Source organism: Furipterus horrens, unplaced genomic scaffold, assembly GCF_987537825.1.
Source record: "Furipterus horrens unplaced genomic scaffold, mFurHor1.1.pri manual_scaffold_10, whole genome shotgun sequence".
Lineage (NCBI taxonomy): Eukaryota > Metazoa > Chordata > Mammalia > Chiroptera > Furipteridae > Furipterus > Furipterus horrens.
In genome coordinates this window covers 18,741,218-18,766,552 of record NW_028327180.1, presented here as the reverse complement: position 1 = coordinate 18,766,552, position 25,335 = coordinate 18,741,218, and the positions used below count along the sequence as shown (strand labels likewise).

The 25,335-nt window shown below is 33.9% G+C and overlaps 1 protein-coding gene across 3 annotated transcripts in view; it reads left to right on the top strand.

Moving 5' to 3' along the window:
• Positions 1–25,335, top strand: part of FBXW7 (F-box and WD repeat domain containing 7) — a 164,809-nt gene that overhangs the window by 111,966 nt on the left and 27,508 nt on the right. Inside the window, exon 1 of one of the 3 annotated variants that reach the window (XM_090288214.1) lies at positions 22,968–23,272. The exons of the other annotated variants lie outside the window; for them this stretch is intronic. Within the exon in view, the coding sequence (XP_090144340.1) occupies positions 23,012–23,272 (261 nt within the window). The 5' untranslated portion in view covers positions 22,968–23,011. Of the gene's footprint in view, positions 1–22,967; positions 23,273–25,335 lie in introns of those variants that run through there. 3 annotated transcript variants of the gene reach the window in all.

The following is a 25,335-nucleotide window of genomic DNA, read 5'->3' as shown; positions in this document are numbered from 1 at the left end:
GTACCATTCTCATCAGTTTGCTCAACCTGTGCTTTCGACAATGATGACAAAAAGTAAAATCAGTACCATACCTCTTAGCTTCAGTACTTGTTTGGGTTCAGGTTTTTTTCTTCATTGTTTACTTAGTGATGATGATAACAGACAAACCTGTATTCAAAATGTTAATCTCATTCATGCATAATTAATTTTTTGTGTATGTATAATCTTCAGCTAGTTCAGGCTGTATGTAATTTTCATCTGTTGTGCTCCTTTCATGAACTGTTGAGGAGTCCATTAGTAACTTTCCAACAGAGGTCTGCCAGTGTTATCCAATAGTTGTATTGCCCTTGTTTCGGAAAACAACATCTCTATTTATTCTACAATAAAACTTTTATTTGTATGAAAATTTTGTGTGTAGCCCCAAGAAGATTATCATAAACTCTGTTGATAAAGCAAATTTATGTGTTTATTACCCTCCTGAATTTAATAACTGTAATTCCCTAACTTCTCTGAGTTCAATGATGGATTATATAGGGAATTTTTATTTTCTTCCAATAATTAATATCTTTTACTCCTCTTGATAAAAATAGACATGCTCAATATGTAAAATTTAGAAAAATATTTTTCTTTATAATTTTCTAAGGTATCAGTAATTTCACTGCTCAGAAATAACCACAATAAAAATTTTAAGTAAATAATTTTTTTAAACAAAAGTGATACTTTAATCCATTTTTAATTATATTGCTGATGGTTTCCCATGGCTGTAGTTACTCAAACTGTATAATCTGCCAAGTGGAGGTACCATAATTTTCCTACTGTTGTTGATTTGGGCAGTTGACCTGCTTTGAACTTTTTTACATGGACATCTTTAACATTTCTATACACAGATTTCTACAACTAGAATTATGAACTCTTTTATTCTTGTTAAATACTGCTAAATTGTTTTCCAGAAAGATTGTACCAATTAAAAATCAGCACGAGGGACTTCTAATGTTGCTTAAAGTGAAAGAAATCATATTCTAAGCCAATTTATTCCTACCATGGCAACGTTTTTTGGATTTCACTTAGTTGATACTCTGTCATTATATTTCCATGTTTATTATTCTAGGTTTTCTACCAGGAATTTTTTTCATTTTAAGAAAATAATGATATATGCTTATACTTAAAGCTTCACGAGGAAAATATATAAATAGATCAAGAAATTATTTGTTGTTCATGGTGATTTTATTTTTTCTTTCTAGAAAATAGTGTTTGTCAATGACCTGTAACCTATATTATTTAAAACCTTCATTTTCTTCTACTCTTCCCATAGTTTCAAAACTATCATTTTTGTTTTTTGTCTAAATAAATGATCCACATCTATAGTTTCAGGATTTAGCATTGATTTAACACATTATTTTTGCTACAAGTTTTATGATTATCTCAACTTTTGTTTGTCACCTTAGTTTATGCTTTTACATTTCTGGGTTTTAATGTGATATTTGTACAGTATATATGACAGCCTTTCCCAAAGTATATTGCTATTAATAATCTCTACTCCAGGAGCAGCTGCCAGAAATCCTCGCCTGTTCCTTATAGCGCTACCATGTAGTCTTACATTTCTCACATAGCTGTGCCGGCTTTGCTTTTAGCCCCATCCAGGTTTGCCTTCTTTTTTCATTCTAGTTCAGCCATGATTAATTCTTATTTAAAGTAGCTGTAGTAAGTCTGCTCTTCTAAAATGTCTTGATGCCTGAAAGACATTTCATGAAAGTCAACATCCATTTCATGGAACTCTTAGACAAGTAGAAATAATAAATGGACTTTTTTTTTAACATACAAAACTATGAAACCTGTAAAAAGCCAGTGTTCTGCTCTCCTTCCTCATACCGGTCTATTCAGTGTTTCCCAATTTGTGCCTTTGTCTCACCAGACTTTTTCCGTGACTTCACAGTCTAGCTTACCTCCCTGGGCGGAACCCTGTCCTGGCGCTGATTGCATCTACCATTGTCGTCATTCACTAGTGGAACATATTGTCATTGCTGTCATTATGGTTGTCCCTTAGGCATATCTGTACTGCTCAGTGGTGTCATTTGACAGCCTCTTACATAGTTACCTTGTCTCAGGCTATAAACTTGGAGAGTTGAATATCATTTTTTATGTTCCCAGTGATATGAAAGAAAAATGAGTATAAATATTTGTATGGCCAATTCATTGGAAGTATGCGTTAAACTTGGAAAATTCTTTAAGGAGTTTGTGGTGCTGTAAAACTGGCATGTTTTTGTTTACTAGATGTTTTTAAATGACTGTGCAGCTGTGATTTTGAATATTTCATTTTCTAAATTTAAACTCAAATACAGTTTGACATTTAATTTTAAAAGTAATTACTACTTACCAATTTTGAAAACGAAGGAGAAACAAACAAAAGATATAATCATTTAGATGGTACTTCTGAGCATCTACAGGAGCTACAAAATGTCAAAAAATGCTGAAATAAAGAATTATTATAATACTTTGGTACGTAGGAAGAACAGGATGATGGTATGAGCGAGGCTGGAGAGAAATTTCAGTGGGGTACCAGATTTTTTCCCCCATTTTATTGAATTTATGGCTGACACTGGTTAACAAAATTATACAGGTTTCAGGTGCACAATTCCACAACACATCATCTATACACTGTACACCATTTATACACTGTGCATCATCTATACACTGTATTGTGTATTCACTACCCCAAGTCCAGTCTCCCTCCACCACCATTTATATGAGGGATAAATGGGGTACCATATTTTTTTTAATGTGACTTCCTAAGGTTTTTCCTACACGTATATTCCATCAAAAGTTGGGGGGAAATTGGCATTTTCAGATCATCTAATATCCTTTATTGCCACTATTTATTTTATCAGTAAAGGAAGTAATTAGTTACAGCAGACCATTCTATTTTAGATACTATCAGTTCTTAATGTTTCTTCTTGTATAAACATGAGTAAACAGAATATAAATTGTAAGTTTCTTGCAGTCTTATTCTCTGCACTGTGCATAAATAAATCCCCTCTGTCCGTGGATACACAAAAATGAGAAACCATAAATAAACCCTCAGAGTACAAAGGGATAATTGCTTAAATGGGCCCACGTACAAACTATTGGTGGGAGCATGAGCAGGTCCCCCAAGTCTCCGTGCAGATGGCTCAGGGAAGGCTTCACAGTGACTTTGAGTTGTTAAGACCTGAAGGATGTTTGCTAAGCAAATGATCAGAGAAACGATGGACAGAAGGAACTTGGGCTCATGCCTTGTTTTTTCACATTAATTATACTGCTGCAAGTTACTCACTTGTGTCTTGACATGAAATGTATTCATATCAGCCCAAAAATATGTATCGAGCTCTTAGAACAGAGTTGGGAACTTTTCTAGAACCTGTGAGTATACCAGTAAGCTTGGATTCTCATTTAGGAAAACAGAAAAGAAATTCTTAACACTAATGTTTTGTTGCCAATGAAAGAGGGAAATAGTAGAGCCTAAATCGGGGTGCTGGGGCAGCATTGTTCTGAGTACTTGATACATATGAACTCATTTAATCCTTAAAATAACCTATTTTACATATGAGCAATATGAGGCATAGGAAGGTTAAATAACTTGCCCAAAGCTAGTGATGGAGCTGAGATTCTAAGCCGGGCGCCTGGCTCCAGTATCACAAACAGTGCCACACTCACCCGGGTAAGCGTTTGCCCAGTGAGCTGATCCTCCGTTTCCAAATGCTTTAAGGGCTGACTTTTGCCCTGTAATCCTGTGCTTTTATATATCTAATTCTCACTTTGCTCCCACAATTTGTGATGGCCTCACTATCTAATTACTGATAACATTGCTTTCTAGTTGTTTTTGTCATCAGATAATGACTAGGTTGTGCCTCAGTTGGCAGATACAAATGTAAAACAAATTATAACATGATTTATAAGTCTACAACTACTTCATAGAAATGACTGCCATGAATTGTTATCCTTTTTTTTTTTTTGATAGCAATCTGTGCAAATAGTTTAGTAATTTTACACCACAGGGCAAGGCTATATAAGTTTGTAGGTTATGTTTTACAGACACATATATTAAGACTTACAATGTGGGAGACCGGCGAAAAATACGTTAAAAAGAAACTTAGCATTAAGCTCTTGGCAAGGTAAACACATATGAAATAATAAATTCAGTTACTTGCCTGCAGACCAGGAATTTAACAAGCCTGGAAACAAACAAAAAAAAAAAATGTTTAAAGTTGGCCAGACCTGACCCTAACTAACACAAGATAGTCACTTTTATTATTTAAATATTCATATATTTTTGCTATAAAAATATTAATGTGTAAGGTACTGGGAATGTTCTGTAATACACTCTAGGTGTTCTATATTACTTTTGTAAACTCCAAAACATTCTGAAGTCAGAAACACAGTTTTCTCTAAAGTTGTGGAAATAACTCCGCAGACCTTTGAGTTGTACAGCTATCACCCACATGAAAAGTGGAATGCACTGAAATGTCAAAGGACTCAGCCTTATCTAATGTCTCCGAATACATACATATTTAAATGCTTTAAAATATACATTATATAAGTGAATACTTAACTTTTATTAACCTAGTTATAGGCAGCTCCATATTGTATAATGGTAGTTCAAAGCTTATATGTTGTTTTTGCAGTAATTAGCTACAATTCATGCTAGCATACTTACACTAAAATGAAGGATGAGAACCCTGACCGCATTTTTACTCCTTCCAGGATTTTCATGGAAAATTAACACCACTAAATTAATTTTAATTCTGCTGGTGTATATATTAGGCATACTCGCTGTGGGTGTTGCTAGTGTAACAAAGCTGAGTGAGACAGGGACCTTCCCTTCAGGAGGCCACAGATGCTTTTCTGTCTCTGAGAGACTTTCCTCATTGTCCCCATTCTATGGTCACATACCAGCGTCAGAGGAACGTTGATAATTTATTCATTCAACAAGTATTTGCTGATGCCAGGCATAGATCTGGGTACTTGAGTTGCATTAGGGTACAAAGCAGGAAAAAATTCTACCTTTTATATCATCCAACACTTCAGTGACTGAGAAACCTGCCTAGGCAGGGGCAGCATGTTTGGTCTGCTCCAGTATCATGTGTCACCAGGCCCCTTGATTCAGTTACACACTTTTCACTTCTAAACCAAATGATGATAAATCATGTTAGAGTTTCTCCATATGTGTATATGGATACTCACACACACAGGCATACATACACAGACACACCCTTTCCCTGACTTGATAGGATTATGTTGGCATGAAATGTATTGAAATGTCCTTTCCTGGCTTTCAAATACTATTAGGTAGTATCCAGTACAGGATATTATTATGTTATCTTACGCCATTTTTCACATTCTTGCAAGGAAACTTCAGTCTTTAGTATCGTATCAGGCTTACCATCGCGATTTCTTTCTGGAATATTGCTGGTTTCAGAATTGGAATTCTTGGCCTTATCCCTGACTTATTGTGGAAAGTTGTATAAGTTAATGTGTGCCTCGCATATGAACCAATTAAATAATGATATATGTAATTTATGGTAGATATAAATAATAATAGATCTAATTTAAGATTTTAATATATAAATTTTACTGTAGAAATAGCAGTAGTAGGACTATCATTTGTGATAAAGCCAATTACATTCTAAATGTTAGAAGTTACAATTCAGGTATTTTCTTTTGCAAGTACCTATTGATGCAGCATATATCTTTATTTGCATATATAGTATTTTATTCTTAAAATGGAAAAGGTAAAATAACTCGTTTTTTTTTTAAATAAATATGATATTAGTTTAGTGAAGATTTCTCTTGTGACTTTCATAGTGTCTATACATGTGATTATATATATATTTAAAAACTATTGACATTTACTTAGATCTGGAGAGAAACAACAGTGTTTCTCAAACATTAATCCATTAATATTAACCCAAAATGCACATGGGTAGTTTATGGTTATTTTATGTTATCTTCATATAATGAGGAGGAAATCTGTTTTGCAAGAAAAAAGTATGATATTGTTGGGTGAAATTCTCTTAAATTTCCTCTTGCTAGCATTGAAAATGAGAATTGAAACTTGTGGGTTATTCCTATATTTAATCACATTTTTAGTGTGGGTGATTTCATATACTTGGAAACAGTTTAAGCTTAAACAGCTTTTAAATAATCCACAAAAATCTGCATTATCAGTTTAGATTTTAAAATATTGTTACTACGAGTTTGAACATGTAGGGGCAGTATTGTACTGTTTTTTGTAAATCTCATCTGAAATTTTTGGGTTTAAAAAATCTGTGTTGTTAAAAGTTTGCTCTTATCTGAGAGAATACAACCATATGTCTTTTTAAAGGATAATTGGCACTATTTCATTAAGTTGGAACGATTCTTTTATTCTCTTATAAAATATTATACAAAAAATTTTTATACTATGGAAACTTGTGGCCTTACTATATTTGAAGTCAAAGAATATGTTAATTAATAGGAAAATGCATTTTTATATTTACACAGTAAAAAGGAGGACAAGTGGGTTTGTGAAAATATGCAAAATATGAAATGTTGTTATTCATTCTGAACCAGCCTTTCAAAATGAATGTTTAATTATGAGAATGTTAAAAAATAAAGTCTTAATTTTTCAAATTGACAAGTGAAGAAAGCTTACTAAGCAATCTTAATTTTAAGATTCTTTAATTGGTAAATATTTTTTCAATATCAAAACAATTAGGGTTATTACAAAATTTATATATTTTTTTTCACTTGAAGTGATTTACACTTAAAACAACAGGGTAGTTATCTCTTCCGTATATTTATTCAGTCTGTTCAACAACTCCTATGAGTCAAGAATGGCTTTAGGCATACGGAGTAGAAACAGACCCAAATCCTTGCCCTCCTGGAGTGTATATACAAGCAGAGCACTTAAGAGCATAAGTGACAGAGACTGTTAGACCTGGGGTTAAGTTTTAGCTCCACCACTTATTTAGCTTCATCCGTAAAATAGAGATAATAGTATCTGCTTCCTAGGATTGTTGCAAGGGTATAATGAAATAACCTATAGAAAATATGGTTATGGTTATTACTAACTGTTACGAAGTCCACATAGGACTTTTTTTAGATGTGTTGGTAAAAATTTTATTTAATTCTTCTGATATATTGGTACTTATTTCTTTAACTTACATTTAATATTTTTAATATTTTTTCATTTTTGGTTTCTACAAATTTTGAAAAAATGTGCAGCATCAATTTCGAAGTCATTTTTCTTAAACTGTTCCCTGAGTGACTGCTAATCTCTAAATGGAAAAATGCTGCACATAAAAAATTAATCTGATTTTGTTATACTTTATGTAGAACATTATGTAGATTCAGTCACTGTGACTAACATGTATGTAAAAATTAACCCCATTATGTCTTCCTCAATTAAGAAGGTAACATGCCATCTTGGTATTTTGTTCGGAGTTTCTCAGAATTCAGAATAAATGTGTTGACTTCAAATACTATTAAATTAAAATTTTTTAATTCCTGTATAAGAATTAAGAACATAGAATTTATTGATTCACATTATGTTAGCTGATAAAATGCCTAGCAAATAGTTGCAATTATAATTTTAAGTTGTGACTTCATTTCATTACTTAAAGTTCCCACATAAGTTAATTAGGAAATGGAACATACTTGGTAAAAACTTGGAAAACTAGCTTGTCAAAATGGCACTTGGTATGTCATCACTATATAAAAATTGAGACTTAATACACTTAAAGAACTGATTCACAATTCTTAACAGAAAGTACTTAGAGATGTCAATTTTTTTTTTTTGTACCCTGTGCTAGTCTTATTTTTAATTATGTGGAAACCCCATATTTAACATACACACATTCAAATGCACCCCCCATGCACACAAATAAAAGTCTCACTACCCTCCAGCCCCTCCCTGGTTAATAGCTTATCTGTTCTGTTCATGCTTCAAGTGCTTCGTTGAGGGAAAATGTTCTTCTGTCGTTTTCATATTTGCTTTCTTACCGTGTGGTATTTTCAGCTGCTCATACTCATTACCATACAGCTGGTATGTAGAGAAGAGAAGGAAGCCAGCAGAAGTTGTACTGTCTACAAGAATAAGAAGCTCTCTTGCAGATGGGGTGCTGGCAGATGGGGCCTGTGTTTGAACAGGTTTTACTAGTAACAGAGTGCATTAAAAATCATTCTGAGAAAGTCTTAAGGTCAGTGCCATGAATTCAGAGCTTGAGAGGTTGTTCAACTTTTAGAGAATATTAATTAACTCTAATACAGAAAAGTAATAAATGGTCAACCATAACCTCTTCCAAAATTTATCAATTGTTGCCTTTTTATTTTAGTATATTTTGTTTAACTTTAACGTAATTTATCTTGTATCTTTCATAATTTTATACTGTATTTTGTACTCTTCGGTATATTAACATTTCCAGACTATGTTTATGTACAAAAAAGTATTATGTTTTAGCAATGTAATAACATTCTTCAGTTTGAATATGTAATGTTAGAACATTTATTAGAAATTGAAAGCCAAAGAGGATTTTGAAATCCATATGTATAGTGTGGATCACTTTGAAGATTAAGATGAAGTATCTTCTGTCCACATTCAAAGTTAGAACTGAATGGTATGCCCCAAAGTGTATCTGTTGTTAAAATTATTACTTGCATATTTTTTCATATTCTCCAACCCAAAATGAATATAGTAATTGAAATAACTATCAGTATTTTTTTTAATGGTATTTCAGAGGGATCTTAGTCCTTTGACTCTTTTCATTAAGTGCGGTTTTTCCGATACATTCTGTCTCAGTGGAACATGGTGATGAAAGCCAGTTCAAGTAAAGTAAAGCCGGGCAATTATATTTTTGATATTCATTATTCAATTCAATTTTAATGGAAATGGAACTCAGCCTGTTATTCTTTTCATATAGATTAAAATGCATATTGCCAAGGGTGTTTTTGTTTAGCTAAAATTAGTTTTAATGCTTTTGGTAACTCTCAAAAACTTTCTTAGCAGTGAAGTGGAGGGCCAAAAATGCTATCTTTTAAGTTAATACCTGAGAATAAATAAAGTACTACTTTTAAGTGAGATCTGTGGGAAATGGTGTGCCTTAAGTGTTGTTACAATTGTCTATCCCTTTTAATTAGTAAAAGTTTATATTCTGTTGGGCATTTTTATAAGTACAGGAAGTCCTAAGTGAGGTTGCCTTTTAATAGCAAAGATAATTGCATTTTCATTGTAATTTAATTTATACTTGAATTGTGTAACTGATAAATATCTAGAAAATGTTAATACTTTTCCCTGAGGGGAAAAATGTATATAAATAATATAAAATATTCTAAATAATACCATATATAATACATTAATACTAAATGATAAATATATAAAATATATTTTTCTACATTTTCTACTTACATTACCTTTCCTTATTTTGAAAATAATGAGTTTTAAGTTATGATGAAAATAATATTTTTTAGTTATTATTTTTGTAGTTCTGTAATTGTTGATTAGTGTATCATACACTGCTAATTATCTCATAAATTTTATTTATCGATATCCTGCTATGTTGTAGGAACTATGAGAGGAGCTGAGGTATGACAAGGATCAAAATAGAAGTGGTCACTGCATTCATGAAACTTATAGTCTAATGGGGAAGATGGGCACATAACTAATGTGTCCCCAGTGAGATAAAGTGGGTTCAAGCACTGTGATTAACATCTTAAGAATAGGGAGGAGGTGGCTCTATGAAAGAAATTGGAGGTGACGTAAACACAAATGATTCGCATGTTTTTATCTCTAATTCAGACCTTTCCTCTGAGCTCCAGAGCTAGTTAGGATGTCACATCCTCACCTGGATGTCTCAAAGGCACCTCTAACCAAATATAACCAAACATGGAACTTGTGGATCCTTCCTACCCCAGAAAACAAGCACCAGCAGGCAGTGTCATGGTCCATGCAGTTGCATGAGAAAACCTTGGTGTCATCTTTGATAAACTTCATTTCCTTTACCTCCCATGACCAATCTGTCACTAAATCCTATCTGTTGCATGTTTTAAATATCTCTTAACTGTTCGCTTCTGTCCATTTCTGTTGTTCCTCTCCAATCCAAGCCAACATTACCTCTTCCTGGTGTAGTAGAATAACTTCCTCGCACGGTTGCTCCTCATCCATTCTCTCTTCCATTCTGGTTTTAACGTTACATTCAGGATGATTTTTCATGAGGTTTATCCGATTGATCATGTCCTTCCCTTGACGAACATCTGCATTAGCTTTTCATTACTCTTGTGGTAAAGACCCAAATTCTGTACAAGGTCTTACATAATCCAGCCCTTGCCTCCTTCTCTAGCCTCATCTTATACCTGACCAGGTCCCTTTATTCTGTGTATTGCAGCCACAGAGGTGCTCCCTCCTCTACCACAGCCCAGCTTAGCCATTCCTTTAGAGAAGAGAAGGCTTCTGAACCTGCAGGCTAAGTCGACACTTTAGCATTATGCACTTTCCTAACACTGCAGCGTTTACCAGTTTCAGTTTCGCTTTGTTTTGTTTCAATATCGTTCTCCCCTGTAAACCCCAGTCATGAAGCTGAGACCATACTTAATTTAGCTTATGTATAATAGGCACCCAAATCAATGTTGTTGAATGAATGTCTCCAGGAGATTAAAATAACCATGTAAATTGATATTTGTTGTAATTATGTATGCTAGGTAGAAAGATAATTAGAGATAGTTGAAACAATCAAGTGTACAATCACAGAGAGGTGCATGTATCAATACTGATGTTCACTGCTAGGAAGTGATAACCACACGTGAATCGAATTGACGTGTATTAAAGATGGATTGGCTCTTAGAAAAAAATCACATGTGGTGAAATTAAGAAACAGGGTCAAAGTGATAACTATGTATTGAAGAACACGTTCTGTATCTACTCAGACATATATCGTCGTCGTCGGCAGCCGTCCGTCTCGAGAGACGATGGTGTAGCTTCTTAAGAGTCTATCTGCACCGCCGAGAATGGTTGTGCAGTCCGACTCGGGAGTGACACGGTATCTGTCTCCTCCCGTGTTGAATCGACATCTTGTGATGACGCTGGAGTGTTCTCTCCAGTGAAGCTGAAGCTACAGAGCCTGGGCAGGGTGATATGGAGGGTCTGCTGTTGCCCATGCAGCAGACCCCCCCTCTCTTCGCAGCTGAAGGGTCCAAGGGAAAGACGGAGTCAATACAGCTTGGTTTCAGGTGCGCCGCAGGAGTTGCCGGTGTTGACTACAGCGTCAAACCACCTTAGGGACTCCGGCTCCGGATTTTCTGTCGGGGTTTACTCCCTTAGCCTTTCCCCTGAAGAGGTATGCCGCAAGGCAGCGGAGGTTTTTTGGAGTCAGAGTTTTCCTTCTCTGTCAGACATATATACACACATGCATACACATACATACACCCACACACTACTTAATAAGTCAAGTATGTTTAGGCTGCTACTAAACTAAAAAGTTCAAAATCAAGTAGAAGTCATAATTCTCTCGTCAAGTGTATTTGGGTTGGAGTAATCCATAAAGAGCATTGCAAACAGTTTCTTGAGTGTTATATATAACTTTTGCCAGTTTTCTGTCATGTTCAGATCATTTTGGTAAGAGTGAAAGACGTAGTAGTTCCTTCAAAAGGACCTTCTGATGGAGCTGTTTTGATGTGTTCTGTTGTTAGCTTTTTTTCATCATTTTATGTTTTAGGGAAATAAAGGGGTAAGTGTAGGGGATAGAAGTTCTTAGGGAGGTTAGGAAAGGGAAGCACAGTCCATGTGTTGTCGTGAGCACCTTTCATCAGACTTTCTTTCACTGTGCCCACTGATCACTGCCTCACCTGTAATGTCAAAGATGATGGGATCCTTTCTTCACCAAGAAAATTTTGGCAGTAGGGTATTAATCATCAAGCTGCTCTTGGTATATTCCCAGAAGTGTATCACAGTACACAATTAACTTCCTCGTTTGTCTCTACTGTGACTCTTAATATATATTTCATCTGCACATCACACATTTTGCACATTGAAATAGTTTAGGAAGCATCCTAGAGATTTCTTAACTACCAATGCTTCTTGCTATGCATGTGGAAAACTTTATTTCATTTTCTATAAGCTAGAGACCATGATCTGCCTGTGTTCAAATCCCAGCTCCTTTACTTAATAGTTATGTGACCTTGGGGACTTAAACCCTCTGTGCCTGTTTCGTCATCCTCCCCTACTTCACAGGGTTTCAATGAGTTAATATAATAGTTTTAATCAGTTAATATAAGTAAAGCACCTAGAAGAGTACCTGGCATATAGTAAGTTTTCTTCCCTGTATACTTCATTTTCATAAGAGAACATCTTTTAAAAAAAGAGTTTTCTAACAAATAGTTTATAGTATTTTTGACAGTAGGTATTGAAGGAACACTCAAGTCAGATTAAGATCTAGTGTTTATTTTTCCTTTATTTTTTTGATTTAAAATATTGCCATGTGCACGCCCTGAAAATATTTATCTTTCCCTCTTTCTAGCTTTATGCATTGTCATATAAATTGAGCAATTTCATTTATAAATTTTGATTTGTCATTTTTTTATTGACTTGTTTTTCCCTCCTCCTGAATTGGAGGTTCTTCCAGGATACAGGCTACATCTTTCTCAATTTTTCATTTTTGCTTAGTGTTTGGTTTTTAATTATGCTAGCTAAATATTTCTTGAATGTGATAGATCTTGATCTGTAAAAATAAAATCTTTGAATCACTGTTTAGTTTTTTCTTCTTTTTTATTGTTTAGAAAATAGAGAACCATTATGTGACTCAAAGGATGCATTCAAATGAGACTGATAATGTTATGGTAAAGTTCGGGTTAGAGGCTCACCATAATTTTTTTTCAGAATAATTACCTTCTCTTATGCTACCTATGTAGAAACAAAAAGAGTGAATTTTATAAAGTTAAACTCTGAAATGAATGAATTGGTGGGGAGTAAATTACATTTTGGTCTAAAAAATCTATTGCAATTATTTAATAAAAGCTAGTTAAGTAAAAATGTGTTAGAAAACACTGTTTAGTTTTAATCTTTGCTGTTTGCATTGTGATCCTGCTAACACACTGTCTTCATTTAACATCTCTTAAAAAATATATTATGTTCTTTATATGCTTTTTTTGTCCCTTGATAGAATAACTTTAAAGGAAAGACTTAAAATTAAAAGGGGTGTGTGTATGTGTCCCAACAGCTAACAAGATATTAAAAATTTAAGAATATTCTGAAGTTCAACATCTTTATGCTAGCTTTGACTTTATATTTTTGGTAAAGCAAGCTATTCCTCATAGGCATTTTTTGTTATGTAGAAGTCTGAATATTCATTAACTCAATAAAAATTTGTTAAGGTTTAGTTTATAAAAGTCTTCTCAGATCATCCTGTTGCAGTTATAAAAAGGCAAGCTGTAAGCACAGAGTTCTTAAGTTGTAACGCACATTTGTTCCGTAGTCTTCATGCTGTCATTGCGTTCCATGCTTCATGCGACTGGTGGGAACTCGTGATAGTCATCCTACAGAAAGAACTTTTAAAGTCATGTATCAAATGTGAAAAACTTTCAAAGTTAATTTGTAAACACTTGGAGTCCTCAAGAATTTATATATAAATATTTTTTAAATTATGTACTAAAATATCAAAGAAGAATTTAGTAAAGAAAAGGAACTTATAAATAAAATATTTGTATTACCATAGTTTTGCCAAGACATCAAAGAGCTCCTAGCTATTAGTCTCAAAGTTCACTAGAAATAAAAGGCTACTATAGATAAGATACCTTTTATAATTAGTAGTTATTTCAAAAACGTTTCTATGACTGGGAGAAGTACGACAAACCCTACTCATCACCCACATATTTCCAGCAGTATTTCTTTGTACTCAGATTTTATGTACTAATTCTTCAGTCTTTTGGAATGTCCTGAAAGGTAGGGGATCATGTAAGCATTATGCTAATCATATAATCTTTTGAAACAAGGAATGCAGTTTGTTAAATTATATATACAGTAATTGCTTTAAAATGTAAATTGATGTTTCTAAATGAATATTTAGAATCCTTTTTATGTAGTGGGGGCATGACTACTAGGTTCTTCCCTATTCACTTGACAGCTACATCAAACACTTGAATACTTAAAGAGCAGGCAAGCTACTCTAAAATAGTAAAGAATTGCTTAAAAAATCACTATAGTGTATACTTTCTAAAGCAAGAATCTAGTGTGAACCATACTTCTTCCTGCCCCAACATCAATATGGAATATCTACATTATTAATAAATGTGTTTGAATGAGTGAAATAAGTTCAAGTCCACAGACTTTGATTCATAGTTAGAATTTTAAAAAATTGGTTAAAGTTATCCTTTCTCATTTTGAATTCTTCTGGTGTGTATGCAAGCTGCTTGAGATGAGAAGAGATGCTATCTTTTTATAAAGTGCAATAAGTTTGAATCTGGACTTTATGTATCTGCTAGTCAAATGTTTCTAATTGAGATAATTATCAAAATCAGTATAAATGACCCATGGACATGGACAACAGGGTGGGGATTTACAGTGAGTGGCAGGAGGGGTGGGCAGGGTAGGGGAGAGCAATGGGGAGGGGGAATGGGGTACCTGTAATAGAAAAACAATAAAATAAAAAAGATCAAAATAAAATCAGTAAGCCAAATAATAGAAGATCACAGAATTGAGAAGGCTAGGGGAGTAAACCCCGACAGAAAATCCGGAGCCGGAGTCCCTAAGGCGGTTTGACGTTGTAGTCAACACCGGCAACTCCTGCGGCGCACCTGAAGCCAAGCTGTATTGACTCCGTCTTTCCCTTGGACCCTTCAGCTGCGAAGAGAGGGGGGGTCTGCTGCATGGGCAACAGCAGACTCTCCATATCACCCTGCCCAGGCTCTGTAGCTTCAGCTTCACTGGAGAGGACACTCCAGCGTCATCACAAGATGTCGATTCAACACGGGAGGAGACATATACCGTGTCACTCCCGAGTTGGACTGCACAGCCATTCTCGGCGGTGCAGATAGACTCTTAAGAAGCTACACCATCGTCTCTCGAGACGGACAGCTGCCGACGACGACGACAGAATTGAGAATAACATATGTATTTTAGATTAAGCAGATCCTGGATGACTACATGCTAGTGAGAGTGAACCCAAGAGTTGCACCTGAGGTTGTACTAAACTTTAGTTGAAGGGTTTTTTCCAACCTTGAGATTCTATTATGTCCTGGATTCCTTCATGATCACAGAGAAGCAGTTCAAAAAAGTGTACCATAGGTAAAGTCCTTTTGCCTCCAATAACTAAGGGTAACCATGTCTTTCACTATCATAGACATTTGCTAAAATAAGCCTGGCAGATGCATTGACAGTCTACAGAGATCGAGCCCTGTCTTTTCTGGGCTCGATGAAAAGATAAAATTAGAACATAGAAAGTTAAAGAGTAAAGAATTAGAGATATGATGTGGTAGATACCCCTTCCATATAGAAGTGAGATTCTAGATAAAAATAATTTAGAATACTGCTTGTTATATGTTATAGATTAACTGCTATTCCAATTCTTTTCTTTTCGAAGTTTAGGAATCTTTTAGGATAGATTCTGAGTTTGAGAGTTAATATGAGGTGGCAAGTGATGAAGGAAATGGAAGAGTAATTTGCAACATGAGAGTTGAAAATAGTTCAAATACAGTTATGTAGTCTTTTCTCTGTATGTCTGATTTCAGCAAGTGAGAATTTCTTTGTGAGTGCTCTTCAATTTTAAATATATGTTTGAGAATATAAAAAATAATAGAGACAAAGATATATATGGAAGTTGTGTTAAATTACTCCCATTCAGGAAATCCTCTAATGACTTCACAGTGTACTTAGAATGAAGGCCAGGCTCTTGACCATGGCTTACAAAATCCTACCTGATCTGCACTGTTACCCGGCACCCCCCATTTTCAGAGTACAGCCTGGTTGTATGTATGATTTCTAGTATGAATGTTCTGGAAACAGAAGGACCCCTTATTAGTCAGTGTTTGTAACTAAAATAAAACGTCAACAGTGTTTACACCCACACATTCATGTTGTCCTTGTACAGAGAGACACGTATTAGCCCTAAAATGGAAGAATGAGTCATGGCAGAAAGTACTTTTGAAGAAAGTATTACTTGTAAGTTAAACAGTATTCTAACTTTAATATTAAATGTTTGAATTCACAGACACAGAGCTTAATAGGTTATCCCCTAATGAGCCCTATAAGACCGGTAACTTCTAGAAGCCTTATAGATGTCGATCCTTGAAGTTAACGGTAGTGGCATTTCCCCATGTATCTTAGGGCCACAGATGATAATGTCATTTTTTCTCCTCAACATCTACCAGATTTCTGTCTTTTAAACTTAGAAGCAAGACCACATCTTTGATGAAATCTTCTCAGACTATTTAAATTTCTCTGTATTCTGACCTCCTATACTATATAGTCAAATATTGTTCTCGATTAGTTTGTCTTGCTAGTTGGATTTTAAAGAATCTTGGGAGTGGAGGCTTATTGTAATTTTTTATTTGTCTTCAGTAGCATTTTGCAGATATTAGGATGTAGTAACTAATTATTTCTTAATTGATTTATTTCTTTTAACCTAAATCAGTTTCTGTCACTTTTCTCCCAGTCATCATGTCTTTGCCTCGGATTTCTTACATGTAGTAGAAGCATAATTATATGGAGCTAGTAATCATTCCATGAGCTGAATAATCAAGATATAGTTGTAATTCAAATATTTAATTGCTTTTTGCAAAATATAACACATTTTTTCTTCTTTACCAATGTCTGACTTTTTTTAGCTCAACTTTTACGGTAATATATCTAATGAAAATCAGTTAAAAGTAGTGAACTTGTAACCAGAGTCTAAGGGTCTAATGTAGCTTCATAACCCCGAGCCATTCACTACTTCTCTATCTCACCTTTCTCACCTATTAATAACAGTTATTATTTTATAGGGTATTTATAGTATATCTGTTATGTGCTGGGCATCTACTATGTCTTCACAGGGACTGTGGGTTAGGCTGGTAAGGTAGATAATATTACCATTACATTTTTACAAATATTAAGAGGTCATATTAAGGCCAAATAACCCTTACCAAGCTACACTTATAATGGCAGAGGTGATGTTTAAACTCAGGTTTCTCTGATTCTAAAACTCATGCTCATTTCACAAACAAAGGGAAATAAGATGATTTCCAAGATCCCTTCTAGTTCTCAACTCTGTATTTTTCTGTTGATGAAGGAGATTTTTTTTTGTTTGTTTTTACTTCTTAGTCTTTAGCACATTTCTCAGAACTTTTTGGTCATGACTAATGGCTAATTTAAGAAATTGATTACAGAATTTTAAACAGTCCTTGAAATGAAAGGTTATTTTAATACTAAAATATCAGATTGATATACCACACCTATAGAAAATTTGTTTCACGTCAGGTCATCATAACATCACAAAGCAGCAGACAACATGGAATTGGATAAAGGAAATAGAAGAGTGAATAGGGTTCTAGGCCCTCCATTGACAGAATATTGATTTCATTCTTTCTGAGTATTTAGTTCTTTCCACGGTTATATTTGCTGTTTTATTTTTCTTAAAGTCAATCTTATTTTTTATAGTTTCCCATGATATTTTTCTTACTTTGCTAAAGGGATTACAAAAAAACTTCATAGTAAAAATTTGAGAGGAAATTTTTGGACATGAATTGAAGATGCTTATTGGTAGTTTATTTTGGGTTTGAAGCATGAGATGTAAAGATTAATTGCTTTCTAGATAAACTCCAGTGTGACTTACTAACTTTGTTAAATTATTGTAGGATTACAGGTGTTACCTGTCTATAAAGTATTGTAAGGAATGTTTTGAAACCTCTATTAAGTCTCTCTGACAGCTCTGTAACAATATAAATTTTAGAAGAACAAAGAAGGACACCTACCATCCTCATTGTTTTCTTCTGTGGCTCTGACAAATAGAATTCTTAACTTGCATTATTGTGTCAAATTCTGTACGTGTGAATAGTTATACATTGGTACATGCATTCATTGGTGCTTGTGTTTATTATCACAAATTTGGCTCAATCTGAAGGGGTAAAAAATTCTGCTCTTTGAATTAATGTTGTGATTTATTTGTGTCACAACCTCAGGTGCTGAATTTTTTTAAAAAGAATTACAAATTCCTTTAACTTTAGGAAAAAATTAAAATTTGCACCACTTCTACAATTATAGTTATTGTAAAAAGATTTTTTTAAACCGCTCTGAGCTATGAAATTTTGACTTGCGATTTGATTTTCTGAGGTTAGGATTTTGTTATATTAGTTGCTTGTATTATTACAAACATTCCCCCTTCCCCAAACAGGTTTATGTTAAACAAAGTTACATTAGATATTTATAATATTTAATGTTTGAGATTTTTTAAATTTAGTAGTATTTCACTATTTGTTTACTTGGTTGGTAGTTTCAAACAAAATCTGGCTCACCTTGTTCATTATATCTATTCTCAAAAAACGGGTAGAACTGATTTCAGTGTACAAAGAGTCGTGTGTGTGTGTGTGTGTGTGTGTGTGTGTGTGTATTACCCTATTTTGTCTTAAATTGACCATAAAATCCAATAGAGGAAGAAATTTTTTTCTTAATTATATACTTTCCTTTGCCTGACAAATAATAGGTGTTAAGTAAATGCTTAATGAATGACTATAGCTTATTGATCAATACTGCCACCTACTTACATTAGAGAAAATACAGATGCTGACATATATACTATTTTAATTGATATAATACCTGTGATAGAACAAGTTTATTAACTTGCCAGTTTCAGTCGTGAACCTTTTAATAAGAACTTGAATCCCAGAAAATTAATGATAGTGGGTTAGTGAGATTTCAAAAAGTTTTTCAGCTTCATTATGCTTGGCATTCCTTTCTTTGATACTGAAATTTGGAACTGTCTCTCATCTAAATTCTATGCTCAGAGTAAGACATGTAATTGTAGTAGGTGGTTTTCCTGGTGTAATATCAGAGTAAAGAATGTTTTCATGACAATAGTACAGAAAATCACTGACATAAGAATATAAACACATTCTCCTACTCTTAAAAATGTTAGCAAGGAAGGGGGGAAAGGGAGGGAGATGGTACGGGAATTAAGAAGCACAGTAGGAGGGAGCGGAGTAGATAGGAAGATGTTGAGAAGAACTATATGCACAACCAATGGACATGGACTAAGGGGAGGGACAACTTGAGGGAGGGGGGTCACTGGGTGGAGGGGAACAAAGGGAAGAAATTGGGACAACCTTAATAGCATAAACAATAAAGCATATGAAAAAAAAACGTTAGCAAGTTATTGAAAAGAGAACCAATAGTATTCATAGTATCATCAATTAATTGTAATTTGATAGACTTTAAGTATAACATACAGGGTAGGGCAAAAGTAGGTTTACAGTCTTGTGTATGAAAAATAGTACAGTAATAAATAATAACACAAGAATAAACTGTTCCGCATACGCCCAACTGTAAACCTGTTGCCCCACCGTGTATATTTATGCTTTAGAAAAAGAATGCCATGGTTGCTACTGTTTGCCAACCTGGCCAAAAATATTATATTTATGCGTTATTTTATACTATGTCTTAGAGTGAGAGTAGATAGTAGGGGAGAAAGATGTATTAAAAAATGGCAATAAGGTATGAAGAGTGTAGTAATAGAAGACTTTTAAATGAATGCTGAGGGTCAAAGTCAGGAAAAGAACTATTAATTGCTTCTTACTCTATTGACACCATGTGTAAAAAATACATACTTCTATGAAGATAAAAGCCTTTCACAGTTTCTATTTTCTCACTATTTATATGTAGATTAGTTTTGTTTTTGCTCATAACCACAACTTGCTCTTGTAAAAACGTATTGCCCAACCAATTGCTCAGAAAGTCATTTCTCTTGTACTAGTTCACAGGTTAATCAGTCTATGGCTGTTATTTCCCAGAGACTTAGACTATGGGCAGTACATCCTCATATCTTTGTACCTTTAAAAAAAATTTTTTTTTTTTTAATGTTCCTGCTCTCATCTGTTCTTGTAGTGATGAACGTTGGGTCTAAGTTGCCTGATAGGTTATATCCCAAGACCTCATTGTTGGTCATTCCCCTTGCTAATAGATTTTCAATAAGGCTTATAAATTGTCAGTCACTACAAGAAATAATGTTCTATAAAATGGGAAATGTATTGCTTAGCTGAAATTACATGAACATTTAGTATATTGTCGGGAAAACATTTAATACATTGAAATATTCTAAAAATTTGGATGACAGGTATTTTCTTAGCTATTAATGGTTGGCTAGCTAACCTTCTCAGTGAACACTCTAGCATAAAGTACAAAATACTCCTTTTTTTGTTTGGTAAACTTACTTAACATATATATGGGCTAATCTCAGTTTTAAAATGTTTCTGTCTACCATAGGTATAAGACAGATAGAAGGACAGATAAAGGCTTTTTCAGTTATACACCCAAAAATCTTAAATGTCCGAATAAAGTTTTAAACATCTATATTTTAGCCAAGACTTTGAGAAATAGGACTGTGAAAATGATTTCATTTGCTGTGTTTATATATAGATTAGGATGAAAGTAATATAATAGACTACAGTTTGCATTAATAGTACTTCAGAGAATATCGAAAATCATTCATTTTTATCCTATTAATTTCAAATCTAGTTAGCCACTTGGTTGACTAGCTTTGCTTGACAGATTGTTTCTTCACAGTTTAAATTAACATTGTAAACAAGATATTAGGAAAAATTATTTAAATACTTGAGAATATAAAGCCTTCATGGATACTTATAAACATACATTCTCACTTAAAGGATAAGCTAATAAAAAATCATTACCAAGTGAGAATCATGGTAGATGAGAATCTCTTCTTGTTATTTGAACCTTGTAAATATTTTGCCTATTTAAAAATAAAACATGAATATACATACCTGCATATAAACACATATTTGTGTGGATCAGGTTTTCCTGTAACTTCATAGCCATCCATAGGAGCCATGTAACCCCAAGAACATTATTTGAATATACAAAATTAAGATATTTTTCTTTAAATATCCTAGGTTTCAAAACAGTGTCCCTGGTTTATTAAAGTCGGTCTGTGTCTTCAACCGAGTAGTTAATTTGAAAAGGATAGTTCAGGTAGGGATAGGACATAATTCAGTTTCAAGTCAAATTATATACTATTACATGACTTGATAGGTAATCCATTTATTCTCTGACAAGCTAGGTAGGTATGACTGATTTTAGAGGAAATTTCAGGTGTTCATTTAACAATTAGTTTCTTCAGATAACCCAAAACAGGGTGAGGGGAGGTGGAGGGTCACCTTTTTTGTTTTTTAATCCTGAGTTCACTGAGCCCTCTAATAAAAGAATTTATGGGTTCACGTCTAACATTTGGATTTTATTTTCCTTTGAGTAAGAGGTTGCTTCTTAAAAGGAAACCTCCTTGGAAGTAGGCTAATTTTTTATTTAGAAAACCAACTTCTTCTGGGCACATGTGTGTATTGTTTCTGAAGATAAGAATTAATTTAAGAGCCAGGTAGATTTTTTTCAAAGATAATAGACTACAGACTATAATTTCTGGGATGTGCATCTTTACAAAATTTTAATTATTTATATTTCAAAGTAAAAAACATTACACTGGCTTAATGTATAAGTAATAAAGGTAAACATATTTAGTTTTAAATTATGATACTACTTTATGCAATATTTAGAATAATTTCCTAGCAAAAGTCATGTATTACCAAAGCAGAGAATATTAAAATATCATAAATCTAAATAGTTTTTCTTTTTATTTTTTGAAGAATTTCTAAGTACTTAAATAACTGCAGGCACACAGTTTACTTGTAATAAAGAATGTTAATGGGGAGGGTAGAAGTTAATTAACTAGACTTTTAATAATGGGCCTTTCTAGTCCAAGGAATTTCATAATTGCCTCCAAAGCTAGTTGTGTAGCAAGCTGCAAGATGAAATATCTTGATTTGTGTAGTAGTCATTCTAAGGAAATGGGTGCCTTTAGACAAACTTTGGTACCTTTATTACTATGTAAAAAGCCTTTTTAAAATGACATTACAATACATATTGTCAAAATAATTGGGGGGAAAGAAGCCCAGTGCCTCCTGTTTTCTCAGTATTAAATTAACAATAAGGGTAAGACTCTCCAATGAGCAGTTTTTACTCCCTTTGGAGAAACAGAACCTTTAGGTAAACTTTACACACTTAGTAGTAGTTTGTTAATCTTAAGAAGGTATTCTTATAATTACTAAGAATTTATGAAGTGTGGTATTTTCTTGAAAACTATGGTTTAAATGAATGAAATGGAAAAAAGCATGGTGATATTTTCATTAAATCTTAACATAAGACATACACAGGCTGAAAAATGACGTAGTACATATATTCTGCAAATGCTATATGTTCTGAACTGGTTAACTTTAGTGTAAATTCCCCCAAAGAATATTTAATTTCTCCCTTAGGGATTGCCAAGCTACTTGAAAAATCTGGTCAGTCTGTGCCAGGACTGCAATAGGATAAGTTAGTGAAAATAGCTGCTTGGCTTCTGCTGGGAGGACCCAATGAAAATATATTCCGTTTTCTAAATGTTTCTGAAAGGACTTATTTGTAGAAATGATGCTTGCTATTCCAAACTCTTCCAAAAGGCAGGTTTTACAAAACGCAAAAATAATCTGAAAGTTTGCAATGGGAGAGGGGCTGTCGGGTGGGGGCGGTCTCCTGAGCTGCCCACACCCTCCCCTGCTCAGTGCGCGGTGTGCTTACGGGCTCCCTGGAGCGGATCACCATATAATTGATGTGCAGTCTGCATTGCTGAATCCTGGACTGCACCATTCTGTGTGCAAGGGAAGATGTAATCTGATCCCTCTGCTGCCGAGGGAGGAATCTGTTCAGTCGAGGCTTTGACAGGGCATCGTCTCCTCCAATAATCTCCTCGGCTCCCTCTCATTATTCCCTGAGTTCTCCTCAGTCGAGCTGCATGTATGTATGTGTGTCCCGAGCAGCGGTTTGATACTGAGCTGCATTTCCCTTTGCTGGGGAGTTTGGTTGCCGGTTCTGCTCCCTGATCTTCCCTTTCTGACGTGCCCGAGCATGTCCACATTAGAATCTGTGACATACCTACCTGAAAAAGGTTTATATTGCCAGAGACTGCCCAGCAGCCGGACACACGGGGGCACAGAACCACTGAAGGGGAAAAGCACAGAAAATATGGGTTTCTACGGCACACTAAAAATGATTTTTTACAAAGTAAGTAATCTGTTTTTCTTCCTGTGTTGTATGACTGTGTGTGTGTGTGTGTGCCTGCCTGAGAAGGAAAATCTGTATCATCAGAGATGGCTGCAGTATCCTCTAATTTTGGTGGGTGGCTGGATATTTGGTATTCTGTTTTATATTGTGAATGTAGGCAAATAAGGGAAAGACGTGAGCTGTAAAAAGGCTTTAATTTTAAAAGAAAATGTATGTAGGAATCTGAGAATTTTTCACTAAAAATATATCCAGACTTTAGAAATGTGGCTCTGTGAAATGCTGACCTGGAAATACTCTACCCTTAGTTGGCTTTTAGTGGACCTTTTACCTTTAATTTTTCTATACCTTATATCTATATATTTTTCCTTTTTCTTTAGTTGACTCTATTTTAAAGTGTAGAATTGCTAGGATATTGGGGATTTATATTTAAAGAGATCATATATACTTTCTATACCCCTTAAAAATTGCAGATTAATTTTTGCTTCTGAACTCAGTATTTTAAGTAAACAACATAATATTTAAAAGGCTAATATAATCATACAGAAAGTGCTTTATTTTATAAAATATTCTAAAAATAAAAATCATTTCTCGGTGGTTTCCTTGATATGTATTTCAAGCATTTTTATTCATTGAAGGTTTTCTACGGTGGAAATAAAGTTTGCTTTTAGTGGCAAATAGCATTTGCACCAATGTATTTACAAGATAGCCAGGGAAGTTTTGAAAGCCGGTATTCCAAACTTAATTAGAATGAACATCGAAGTTTGTCATAATAATCTTGAAAGAATCTATGAAAGTCATTTAAAAAACTAGAATTTTAAGGTAGTCTGTACTGACTGACCTTCCTGATGGGTACATATGCGTATATGTGTGCGTGTCTATAATTTATGTACATGCAAGCACGTGGCTACGTATGTATTAAATCTTTTATATTTATATTTAATTTTTATTAAAATTATTTGGAGAAAGAAAATAATTGTCTTTGAGAAGAATCACATTAAAATAATGTAATAAGTATAGAAAGTTCTGAAGGGTTGAAATAAGACCACTTCCATTTATTTCCAGTAGGTATTTCATGAACTAAGGTATACATTGTGGATTAGCTTGTATCCTCACCTCTAGCCCCAAGTACTACAAGATTGTCCCTGTATTTTGAAAGACTTTTCTTCATGATTATAAAAACATAGTCTTTATTCTTCAGAGGGTAGTTCAAAAATATTTTTAGTCTTGTTGGTCCTCTTTAGTGTTTACAGTGTAGCATAATGTGTTATGATGTCCCCATGTGAGGCAATAGGTAAGAAAATAAGGCTGCTAGAAAGCAAGGGTTTTCACCTTATTATAAAAATGAGGATAGCTATCTATCATTCTGGGTTTTTTCCCACTGTGATTTTCAGTAATACAGTAATTAATTAGCAGACATACATCTGAGAGGGGTTGTTGAAATAGAAAAAGTTGAATCCTATCATATCTCATTTTCTGGTTTTATGATACATGCATAGTTTGATGACCCCAGTAAACTGATAGTGAAATATAAATCACATTTCAATATCGATGTCAACAAAATACAATTCTGAATATATTTACAGTATTACATATGTATAGCATAATGAAATACTTTAAAGCTATATCTTACAAAGATGGGTAACTCATTCTTTTTAAGTCTTTTTGTTGTTGCTCCTCAAGTTAGAATGTTTGTCCTGAGTATCTGTCAGTGGAATTATATTCCATATAAATATCAGTTGATGGCTTTTTTCCCACATTTATTATACCATCTCTAGATTTCTCTTTTCTTATGTCCTTATTGCCCATATTCATTGCTTTATTCCTTACTATAATCACTTTTCAAGATCATTTTTTGCATTGTTTTCTTTACCCTTTATGTATTTTAAATTCAGTTATTGCTACTTCCATTCTGAATTTTTGAATTTTGTTGTTCTTAAAATATGGTTTTAAAGAAAAGCGAGGATCAATAAAAAAAGGCATATTAAATGTGGTTCTTTTTTGTGTGGGTTAACATGACATTTTTCCCTATGTTGGTTCTTAAACTGGAAACCGTGGAAGATATA